General features: G+C 41.8%; 1 protein-coding gene across 12 annotated transcripts in view; it reads left to right on the top strand.

Moving 5' to 3' along the window:
• LOC308325697 (transcriptional repressor p66-alpha-like) overlaps positions 1-11,347 on the top strand; it is a 28,409-nt gene extending 17,062 nt beyond the window's left edge. For 8 of the 12 annotated variants that reach the window (XM_080778329.1, XM_080778336.1, XM_080778339.1 and 5 more), the window contains exons 8-12: positions 5,372-5,654; positions 6,090-6,424; positions 6,678-6,785; positions 7,469-7,730; positions 8,883-11,347. In XM_080778329.1, coding sequence (XP_080634455.1) covers positions 5,372-5,654; positions 6,090-6,424; positions 6,678-6,785; positions 7,469-7,730; positions 8,883-9,019 — 1,125 coding nt within the window. In that variant the 3' untranslated portion in view covers positions 9,020-11,347. The remainder of the gene's footprint in view (positions 1-5,371; positions 5,655-6,089; positions 6,425-6,677; positions 6,786-7,468; positions 7,731-8,882) is intronic. The other 4 variants (XM_080778337.1, XM_080778333.1, XM_080778331.1 and 1 more) reach the window with 2 other exon arrangements.
• Positions 11,348-12,656: the final 1,309 nt, after the last annotated feature.

Here is a 12,656-nt window from a genome sequence, read left to right as displayed (position 1 = left end):
GCACTATTTACATAGGTAGCGGCTCAAATAGCACGACAACAGGGTGAGAGACAGAGAGACATGGAGAGAGCGAGAGCATATGGCATATTTTGGACATAGTTCGAATGGTGATTAATCATGATTAATTCAATTTTGAAGCTGTGATTAATCCGATTAAAATGTTTCATCGTTTGACAGCCCTAATAAAAAATTTCAATAAAGAGTTAAGAGGTTTCTGCCAGACAGCAACGATGTGTAAAATGTCCACTGGCATTGTTCCTGAATACATTCCTTAATGGGAATGTATGTGCTGTGGTCCAGTTGTGTAATAATGTAAGAACATTATTGGGAAGAGCTTTGGTGTCAAGTTTTAGTATAGCTGTGTTGCTCAAATATATGTCGACAATTTGCAAAATATAATTTGTTTTCATTGTCATTCATTATTGAAAAGTGTTTTCAGTATTGTTTGGTAGTGGATAATGAGTGTTGAGCCTGGTCTAACCCTCCACAATAATCTAACCACTTAAGCCCTCTATTCATAGTAAAACAGTTATAACTGTACTTACTTGCAACGCGTTGTAAGGTTATTTTTGGCCATTATTCGGCCCAGAATATGGATGCTGAGGTTCAAGTCATTGATCGTATGCAGTCATATAGTGTTAGCTAGCCGCTGGTTTAGGGTGACCAAAATGTCCGATTTTCAACATCCACTACCACATTGTCTAGTCTTTGACTTGAGCCACATGACTTATGAATTTCCCCTATGCCCCGATTACAAAAACACAAAGATCCGCTGTTCAATTATGACATGCCCAGAATTGGGATGCTAGGTTTCGTGTAGTTATGAAACCTATCATCTCTATTCTGAGGGGAACATTTGCAGAAAACCACTGATCTAAAACCCGCCATGTTGTGAGCACTTTGATTGGTTCGATATTTGGTGTAGAGAGGGGGACGGTTTGGGGGGACCAAATACAGAGCCTACGTTTACAAATGATAGAGTCAGCCTTTACTTACAGTGTTATGGCAATGTCTTCTGTGCCTCCAAGCAAGGACGAGTGGTGGAGGGAAGGGGATGGGAATTCAGACACTTTCACACACTGCAGTCTGTCAGTGCTAGTGCGGATCGGAGGACATTGCAGCAGGTGCAGATTCACTGCAGCCATGTTGCCTGGGCTGACTGGGCCAGTGTGGTTCTCAACCTTGTAGGATCTGTTTTTTTCCTCCAAACATCTTGACATTATGTGATAAATTATTAATTTTGACATGAAGAAGTTGGAGGACCACTGGACTAGGCTATAACATGCTTTGGTGGTAGGCCAATGGTTCCTAAAAACTGGGTGGCGGGGGGGGGGGGATGGGGTTGGGGGAGTCTGCAGATGATTAGCTTAATGTTTTTTTAAGACCTTTTTAATACCTCTAAAATGAAAATAAATATACTAAAAAATAAATACATAAAAATTAACCAATAAACTATTCTAAACAGTCAATCGTCGGCCAAATTTTCAAATATTACCCAAGAAAGAGGCAACATTTGGGAAAATAGCAGATCTACAAGCACTGAGGCGTTATGATCTTGTAGCTATTACTGTAGGTCTACATCCATGTGCAAAGATGTGCAGTAAGAGTAGTTAATGTGATGTTATGCAATTCATGTTGATTAAGGTTGGGTATGCCTACTGTATAGTACATAAAATAACAACATATAGTACATGTTTAGGCATTAATTGTGTAATTTTAATTAATAGGCACCGGTACTATTAGGCATACGCTTTGTGAGATTCATTAGTGATGGTTTAATAACGGTACTTACTAATGGTTGACTTTTGGTTTAGTATGATTATTAATTCATTTTAGTTAAGTTTAGACGCAACGTTGTGTGAGAATCTTTGTCCCATGTTGATGAAAAATAAGTTAATTAAGTCCTTGGCAGACATTGAGTTAATAAGCACAGAGGCGCTGTGTTTTCTGGTTGGCCTGCGGTTAGTTAGGCATGAGTTGGTCAGAAGGATCTGGCAGTCATTGTGGTTTTTCATTTCAAGGTCCATTCTTTTATTTATTCGGTATTTGAGCCACGGACCACCATTTGATGAGATGTAGCCTCTCAGACCCAAAATTAAAGAATATTTCGTTATCTTTGGATGATGTTTTGTCCACAATTCCATGCTGGAAGGCTACAATGGAAGCATAATTCTGACGGCCCACGGTGGAATGGACAAATTAGTGTATACTAGTGTAACTAACAGGGCAGACCCATTACTGTTGTGGATCAAGGTTATGTTATTTTGTCACCTGACACCCAAACCATACAGTGTTTATTTAATTATTTTATATCTATAATGGTCTCCACAGTGAGGCTGGATAATGTAGCCTCGCAGCCTACTACTGTAGCCTCGGCCGGGAGGTGAACACCGGTTCCCCATTCCAATGGCACGTACGTTAACCAGTTGACTAAAGCGTCATGACCCAATAAGCAAGTAGCAACGCAGCACCGTATAGCCTACACTACTATAGCCTACCAGAATAACCCGTTCTGAGTGAAACTGCTCCCTATGCACTGACCCTATTGATGTTGGTAGGCTATAATATAATAATAGGAGAGATAACAGGCAAACATTGATCAAGTATTTTTACTTCTAGTTGTAAATTAAGTAATGCAGATATTTAACAATAATTTAACTTTCTCGAGAGAATACAATTACGAATCCATTTGGTTTCATTTTAGAATCCATTTGGTTACCAAAACAAACTCTCCATCGTTTAGCTGGGCCTGCGGGGCCAGCTGGAACCCGACCACTATGGCGGTCCCCGGACCACTGGACTGGTTGAGAACATGCACTGATCTGGTGGGCGGGGCCCCCGGTCAAAACACACGTGCAGGCCAATGTTTTGGTGATTGGACACCAATACTGGTGTAACGTCGTCAACACATTTCGTGCTTCTTCTGATCTCCGCTCCGAGTGAAAATGGCTTGGCAACTACCCATCACTAACTTCTTTCGCAGAACAGATGGTCAAAAAGTTACGGTATGTCTCTAGAAAATGTGTTGACTGGTAGCGTAGCGATAATTGCAAGCAACCGACCGAGGTCCGAGTTAATAAAGTTGTGATGATGCATTGATGCGGGACAACATGTGCCTTACTTGCATCCTGCACCGAAGAGCAGGGAGGAGGCTACGAAGCAAGACGGGACATGTTCTAAGGCTCGTAGATGTATTTGATAGATTTTGACATGAATCGATAAAAATACAAATAGGAGAGTCTTAGTTCGTATGTGCCGCGATGTCAAGTTGAGACCAATCAATCGATAACTTATTCTCAACGTTATTGATTGATTGATGTAATTAAATTACCGAAAACTAGGCTAAATACATATCCCACTATTTTACGGTTTATTAACTTTACTTTACGGCCATCCGGAATCGACCGACCCAGAGTTGTTAACATTTAACACCAGATCACACTTGATGTTTGTAAATAAACGGACGACACTTCTGCAGGCGTTATCTCCCTGGAAACACATGTTTGGTTGAGGATATGTCATGATGATGATTCATCAGATTGGAGTCCCAGAGAAAGTGAGGGGAAAAAAGTATCCATGGCCTTCTGCACATAAAACTCAATAAAGTTGAGAATCACTGACATGTATATGGTGTAAGTGGTTACAACAGCCTCATTTATGGGAAATAACATTGTGTCTTGTGCTGACAACTCTGTGTTATTGGTGGGGGTTTTTCGTTTTTTTTTTTGATTGATTGAATACTTTATTAACAACTTTCAAAAAGGTCCAGAGGTACAGCAGTTAAATAATGCTAAAGCCTTGAGGGCTTAATCATACACGTAAAGACATGCAATATGTGGTACTGTACAATGAATCATCGATACTAGGAGAAAACTGTGGGGTACTTTATTTTAGCAAGCTATAAGACTAAGATTTAGGTACTTTACCATGCACCTACAGTATATTATTATAAATCCCCATAGGGAAAACAAAACTATACGATTCATTGGCAGCACATACACAGCGACAGTGGCTCTGGGGTAGAGTGGCCGGTAGAGAAGCTGGATGGGAACCATGAGGTTCCCAGGTCGATCCTGGGCTCCCCCAGAGTTGGTATCGAAGTGTCCTTGAGAAAGACTCTGACTGAACCCCTAATTACTCCCGATGTGCAGGTTGTTGCATGGTTTCCTCCGCCATCGGTGTGTGACTGGGTGAATGTAATGCACATGTAATGCACAATCTATGTAAAGCGCCTTGGATAAAGGCACTATATAAATGCACCATTTACCATTTTGTCAAGGTCCAGTTGTACATTTCAGATGGGTGCTCTTTTATGGCGCTTCTTTTTTTACTTTGTTTTTATTTCAGTTTAGGCAACTTCACAGAATTATAAGCATACATATTTCTTACAACTGCTTTTTTCCCCCACACAACGTCAGCTGTTTCATACTTTAACAGAATATATATAACAAATATATATTATACACTCATACACACAAACAACTTCACATACATTTACAATTAAAACAAGGAAATAAAATACAAGTACCGAGACAAAAACAACAGAGCGTCGACGACAATGGGAAGTGAACAATACTGAGAACAGACATGACTGGAGAGTGGAGACAGAGGAAAGCATATGAGCGCACCAGAAGGTCTGGGGAGAAGTTTTTATGGTGCTTTTGAAGAAGGGTAGGGACGGGAGGGAGTCATACTTGACGGCTGGTGGTAGTAGGGCATTCCACATTTTGGTGGCATAATAGAATGAATTGTCATATTATTATCAGTGGTGGAAAGTGACCAAGTACATTTACTCAAGTGCTGTTTCGATTTCAATAAATTGTTAATACATTTTGAACTTGTGAAACGTGACATTATGCACAATGACTTTGTCTTTCACTTTTGGTACTTTGAAGTACATTTTGATACCAATACTTGTAACTTTTGAATTCCGGGCTTTTCTTCTGAAAAGAGTATTTCTACACTGTAGTATTGATGGCTTTAAAAAAAATCAGACCAGTGAATGGTGAAACAGCACCCCCTGTTGGGATGGACATGGGGACATTTGCTGTTCCTTGGAGTGGTTGCGCCACTCAAAAAATGGAGTACTTCTTCCAAAATAAAATAAAGAAAGTGCTTGCACACTGAGGGCTCTAATGCGACAGATGCTTTTATTGCACCAGAAGTGAAGGCTCTTCCTCAGACAAAAGGTCCTTGCAAACTAAAAATTCTAAAACTCCGAAAAACGCAGCAGTGTGCAGGGACCTTAAATGTGAAACCGGAGAGGAACACATCTTTATACAAGCCACTGGAACAAACGACAACTAACACTTTCTCCACCACTGCATAAATTAATTGTAGACTGAATTGTTCTGAACATTCTCTCCGCCAGGCGTCTAGCGGTGGCCTGAAGGCCTCGTCCAGCCTGACGTCCCAGTCCCAGCTGGGGGGCGGCAGTGTGTCCGTGGTCAACGTGAACGACACCCCCGCCAGCCGCCAGGCCGCCGCCAAGCTGGCCCTGAGGAAGCAGCTGGAGAAGACCCTGCTGGAGATCCCCCCGCCCAAACCCCCCGCACCCGAGTTCAACTTCCTGCCCTCTGCCGCCAACAACGAGTTCATCTACCTGGTGGGCTTGGAGGAGGTGGTCCAGAACCTACTGGATAACCTCCACAGAGGTATATAATATGTTACTTGGTTTTGTATTCATCCTATAAATGAGTACTGCTGTTTTGTTATGCATAGATGCATGTTAATGGCACCAAGCAAGCCGCAACCATTGCATTTTGTATTGACTTCCTCGCTGGGGGGGCATACGTTAGTCCGACGTACCAATAGCCCGACATGTGTGGCCGGTTAAGATTCACCCATGGCTTCTGCGTGTGGTTACTGGGTTGGGGTTCAGTTTAAGGTTAGTGATGTCGGATTATTTGGGACCGTCTGACTAACGCTTACGCACTCATTGTCGCCAACGTTCAGACCGACATTGTTAGCGGTTTCTGCCACACCAACATTTCATTGTATGTGCATGTGGCGAATAAAAATCTCTCGGGAATGTCTTCCACTCATTAATTTGGTGGGGGGGGTGTTTCCTCTTCCCTGTCCTTCCGCAGGAAAGTCAGGCGTGTCTATGTCCAAGCCTGCTGCCAGAGAGCCCTACACCTGCACCCAGTGCAAGACCGACTTCACCTGCCGCTGGAGGCAGGACAAGGCCAAAGGCGGGACCATCCTCTGTGAGGACTGTATGTCATCCAATCAGAAAAAGGCCTTGAAGGCCGAACACACCAACCGGCTGAAGGCGGCGTTCGTCAAGGCCCTGCAGCAGGAGCAGGAGATCGAGCAGCGCATCCTACAGCAGGCGGCCGCCTCGCCCGTCTCCCACGCTGCCTCCTCGTCCTCCTCCTCGTCGATGCGCGTGGAGCAGCTGGTGTCCCAGCAGCTGAAGCAGGTCAGGGGCGTCATTTAATCAGGGAGATGGCAATCGCCAACCCCCTAGTCTTCACATTCAACCTCACATTCAGTTGTTTTATGCATATTCCCCCCCCCCCCCCCCCGACATGTTTTCAATGCGTTGCCTGGCGACGCGTTGAGAGCTTGTTGATCAACTATTTTCTCTCTAAAAAAAGAAAAGAAAAAAAGCTTAACCTACGTATTTTATTTTTTTCCATCCCCTACTTGTTTCTGAAATTACGCCTCTGAAGCAGCAGCAGGCCCAGGCCAGGTCTTCGTCCTCCATGCAACACCACCACCACCAGCACAGCAGGGCACAGCAGAGCATGGTTCACCACCACTCCTCCAACATTAAGCAGGTATAGGAGGATGGTCACTGTCTCTGCAATGTTTTCAACCAGGGGACGGGTCATCAACATGTCCGTACAAAATTTGGCCATGGCAAAGACATGGCCTTGTCCGTGACACATTTTTGGATTAATTTTTTTACATGCCATTTATAATGTTCTTATTTTTTAGCATAATAAGACCCAATTACTGAATGTCCAGTCTACAGGTATTTTTCTGAATATCTATGACACTTACTATGACACTAGGGCATATGGCGAGTCCTCAAATGTGGTTATCAAATGTTTTGTTGTGGGTCCATTTGATTCCATTTGTACTCTAACTGTACCTGTTACAGACATGTTATGAACCAGTCATTCAGGGCTCTTTGTGTGTTTCTGGTAATATTATTATTCACTCATTTTGTATGTCCGACGGTGGAAAAACTGTAATTTTGACAAAAATGTCCACCATAAGCCAGTATGGTGAAGATCCCTGTTTTCAACCTCTGGTCCGGGACCTTAGTTTGACACGTGTGCATGAACCTGATTGCCTGGGGCAGTACCTTTTTTTCTGAGCCTAGCCTACTTGTTACATGTTACTACAGGTTCATGTTGTATAATGATTTGTCATTCTATCCTTGTTTCTCTAATGTAGAATTGTCACTATATTACTGTTGTTATGGAGTCGATTATCAATCCCCTGTCCCCTCCAGGGCCAGATGTCCCGCAATGTCTCATCCATGGGGGTGAGGGGTGGTCCCCACACCTTCTCCTCCTCCTCTCAGCTGCAGAGTGCGGTGGCGGCCGCGGCCTTGGTCAACCGACCAGGTAAGCACATCACCTATGTTTCCCGCCCCTCTTCCCTGAGTTCAAAGGTCGGCAGCAGTGGTGGGATCGTCGGCGGCAGCAATGTCAGCGGAGGCAGCAGTGCCTCAGCCACTGCATGGAGGAAGCAGAGCAGCACAGGCAACACAGGTAGACCAAAACGACCGTCTCTCTCCCACTAAAACCAGTGGTAGGGCTGGGCGACATGGCTTCAAATCACTATTACCGTTTTTTCAAACCTTTGCCTCAATTACGATTAATGGAACGTTTCGTCTTTTTTTTCTCCATGTACAGTGTATATAGTGAAAATAACCGATCAATAAGCTCACTAGTTACGGTTATTTTCAAATTTTTTGTACCCCGCCATTGTATAACAAGTTAGTTGGATATAAACAATTTTGAATTATTTCGCCGCCAATTTGTTGCTATAATAATAAGAAAATACATCTTTTTTAATACCTTGCTTCTCGATTATTCAGTCGGTTATTGGTTCTAAATATCGGTTTGGATTGCCTAGCCCTACCCAGTAGAATGACTCCCCACTAAACCCAGTAGACAAGAGTCCCACTAAAACCACTAAGGACCCACCGTGGTGATGAGAATCAGTGCACTAAAACCAGTAGGTTCTCACTAAACTCCACTGGGCTCACTCACACCGTCACATCTGTCCTCTTTCCTACTTCTCAACTTCCTGTCTGGTCCAAAAACAATCCTATCCGTCAGAAGGCCCAGTCGTCGGGACTGTGTTGACAATTCACTGTGAATGCATTAGGAGTAGAAAGGAGTGACAAAGGTTATCTATATAAGTCTTCAGTAGCCCCTTTTCAACCAGAGGAGCTTTCCCAAGATTTCCCTAAGAATTGAAATATCGATTTTGGTATGTTTGGCTGTGCGAGACTACCAGTTAATCTAGTTCCTCGATGTTTTGGTGAAAAGGGGGCTAATATGACGCATGCAGGAGGAATCGAAATGGCAAAGTTGTTTTCGGACGAGGCTCCCCACATATCACCCCACTAGTATCAATGACCTCTCATCTTCCTGTTTTAGACTCTTAGATTGGTGGTTTGGTTTCTTCCTGGTATCATTACTTTATACCATAGAGGTGTGTGTGTGTGTGTGTGTGTGTGTGTGTGTGTGTGTGTGTGTGTGTGTGTGTGTGTGTGTGTGTGTGTGTGTGTGTGTGTGTCTTTACGAACCACATGTTATTTTTCTGAATCATGCCCCACTCAAACACTGCCAAGTTGTTGTCAACTGACTGACTTTCCCTCCTGTTTGTTTTGTGTGTATGTGTGTGTCACACAGGCGTGACCATGGCCTATGTGAACCCCAGCCTGTCAGGCCATAAGTCCTCGAGCAGCGCGGATGCCCGTCAGAGGGAGTACCTGCTGGACATGATCCCCTCACGATCCATCTCCCAGACCGCAAACACATGGAAATAATGAAAACAATCTAGTCATACTATTCATTCTTGTCCAACATGTCATCGTTTCCTCAGCACCCCCCCCCCCCCATTACAGAGTCAACAGCACCCCATGGTGGACAGTTAAGGAAATGCAATCTCTTTTTTTAACCACTTGAGCCCTATATGGTTTGTCGTGACGAATAGTGAAAATAGCCAATCTAAAAGCTCGCCATGTGCTGCATGTAAGCTTGTAGATTGGCAATTTTTTTAGATTTTGTTTTAAACTCTTGAAATGTTTTGAAAATGTTCGCCTATAACGACATACCCAAAAAAAGAAACAGGGACGCCAGGGTTAAAGTGGTTAAGGTAATGCAATCTCTCTTTCAGCAAAGACACGTTTCTTCTTTAACCTTTTACGATTTTCAATTGACTTCAATCTTTATTTTCAAGTCTGTTTCTTTATTATTATTATTATTATTTTGAGGATCACTGTTCATTGTTGTGTTCATCAATCTCATCATTTTGCAGAAACTGTTTCAATTTGATTGGGGCAACAAAAAACTTAAAAAACAAAACAAAACAAAAACATAAAAAAATCAAGGGCTTTCCTTTTGTTACTGTTGTTAGCCACAATCACGTTGACAGTAAACGTCAATGCATGTGCCTTCCGACATCTGAAAAGTTGCGTTTCGGACGGGCTTTCCGAACTAGTCTGGATAGTCAGGACATCTGGAGGTGCAGGAGTGTCCGGAAAGAAAGTTCACCTCCCTTTCCGAAAAATGTAATTAAGGTCGGACATCGGAAGGAGCATGTATTGCGCTGAAGGCTATGTTTGTTCACACTGGCAGGCCAAATCCAAATACCTTTTAGGGCCTAACTAAATCGTACAAGATTTGTTTAAGTCTGGACACCATTAAAAAAACACATGGAATTAGATTTTTGTAGATCAGATTTGAACCACATTCCGATTGTCTGAAATGTGATTCAAATCCTGTTTTCTAAATATGTGTCTCAGTCTCGACTCTCGGGACAGCTGAGATTCATGCTTTGGTGCACGGCGGTGTGGCTTGCCAAAAATGGCAGATCTACAGTGCACAACATGCCGCATTGCGAGGTATTGTGCCCTTGCCATATCCGGCATGTCTGAATACAAATAACAAGTGTGAACAGTCATTCCTCAAATTCAGATTTGAGGAACAAGTGAGATTTGCCTGCGGTGTGAACAAGTTCTAAATGACGGCTTGAGAATGTTGCTGTACTGAAATGTTGATGTTATGTGGGATAAATTTCTCCCCATTTGGAAATGATGGAACTGCTCATTCTGTGGGGGGTATATAGTCTATATACTATAGACCCTCCTTCCTCATGTATAGTCCCAGGCCAACGAATGGATTACAGACAAAAAACGATGGGACATTATGGGGCAAAGTGACTGGACTACTCGCATAACATTGAAACACGGACTTCACATTTAAGGAAATAGAATGTTGACAATATGAGATGAAATCAAATATCTGTTATTTTTCTTTTTTTTAAAGTTAAAAATACAAAAAGTTTTTCAGCACATAAACTCAGTAGCGGAAACGTTTGGGATTTCTTTGTACTTTACAGTAAATTATTTGGTTACTTTGACTGATGTTTAAAGGAAATTACCGTCAATATATTGTGGTTTCAACGGGAAAAGAACAATTTAATCTATTTCATTGTTTTTCTTTTTCTTTTCTTTTTTGTCTGTACGACAGAGCATGCCTCCTACCCTTAAATCTCTCCGTTCGCTGTGCGCCTTAGCAAGAAGGAGCACGGCGATGTTATTCCTTTACTCATCTGTAATTACCATCTGTATTTTGCTTATTTTATATTAATGTCAACATTGTAAGATTATTTTGAGTGTTATGCCATCGCTGATAAAAAAAAAAGAAAAGGAAAAAAAAAAACTTGCAGGAGCTGAATCTGACACACTGGAACCACAGATATTTTCAATGAGATTTTGATCAACCATTCTCCTCATGTGACCCTGCTGTGTCCCCGGCCCTGAATCAGTGTTATGCTTAATTTATGCTCCCGTCGTCCCGCCACGTGCCGAAAAGCCGCTCTACGTACCAGGTGGCAATGTGTCTCAGACGTGACACATTGCGAGCTTGTAGATCTGTTTTTTTGACACACGACACCGCCGGGTGCGATTTGGGGAGCGATTTGTTACAGCTTCCCTGGACAACATGAACACCATCGTGTAGCTTGTTTCCCTTCACTGTATTGCATAACCTCTGCTTCTGGCATTTGTACAAAGTTATGTTACAATTTATTTGGTTTACTTTGTTTCCTAGCTCCTAAAGAGATAATAAAATAAACAAAAAACTATAAATAATTTGAATCACTGTGTGGCATTTGTTTTCGTTTTGTATTTTGTGTACATTGGTGTGAGTCCATACACATGAGACCAGAATGTAGACGGTACCATTCCTTTAAAATGTTCACTTATTAGGTGCATACATGTTTCATGAATTAAGACTAAAGTGTCTGCTAAATGCTTAAAATGGAAATTGGTCCGTGAAGATTTTGCATGTGGTCCCTGACCATGCTTTCAGTATGTAGAAAAGTGAAGATCCCCCCCCACCCATTTTACTTTGGAGAAGCTTGTTGCGATGTGAGGACAGTGGAATTAAAGACATTAGCATCATTATGAGTGGTCATTTGGGAGGCTTGTGCTTCAATTCCAAAATGACTTTCAAAGCTTAACTAGGCTACTAAAGAGGATCATTGACATGTATGATGACAGAGGCACAGACTTAAGTTCTGGATGAGTTGTCGGGCAGAATTCCCATTCCATCTTCAATGTTTTTGACCTTTTGTAACTATCTCTGTGAGTGGTATTTCCACACTAACATGCCTGTGAAGAATGTGTACAAGGATGCGTTGGAGCCTGGTTGGAGCCAGAAAATGTATCTGCCCACTCGTAAAGGTTACAAATCAGTAGGCAGTTTAAGGAAAGGTTGGTTGGATAAAGTAAGAGGAATGGATCATTAGTGCAGGTTCCCAACTTTTTTGAGCTATGGAGCACCCCACCCGACTTTTTAAGTTGCAGCTTTAGGACTTAATATGAAATATTATTTAAACATAATTTAATACATTTGACAAAGATACTATTTATTCATATTTTATGGTTTTCCCTTGAACCACCTGTAGCCTATGCCACATGAACCACTACTTATAAAGCATTGAGTAGGCCTATTTATGGTTTTTACAACTATAATTATACACTGTTATAAGCAGCCTATGCATTATAGACACATTAGCCTACATGGCAGTTGGCACCCACAACAGTAATCAGTTGAAAACCCCTGCTCAAAATAATAATAATAATAATTATATATATATATATATATATATATATATATATATATATATATATATATATATATATATATATATATATATATATATATAAAGATGCACAGGATACGCAAAAAGGATGTTTAAAAACAGAGTGTACTATACTCTAAGGTACTACTCTTAGAGTATATTCATTATACTCTAAGGTACTACTCTGTTTAAAAATACAGTTGCTATATGTACCGGAAACGATATCTGATGTTCCTAACCCGATGGTTAGGCTACTGGTTCCTACACGATTGAAATATCACTCCACCTTTTAATAGTCGATAGTACAGTATTTC

The sequence above is a fragment of the Protomyctophum bolini genome, assembly GCF_963924005.1.
Source record: "Protomyctophum bolini genome assembly, chromosome: 12".
Lineage (NCBI taxonomy): Eukaryota > Metazoa > Chordata > Actinopteri > Myctophiformes > Myctophidae > Protomyctophum > Protomyctophum bolini.
This window is presented reverse-complemented; position numbering and strand designations above follow the sequence as displayed.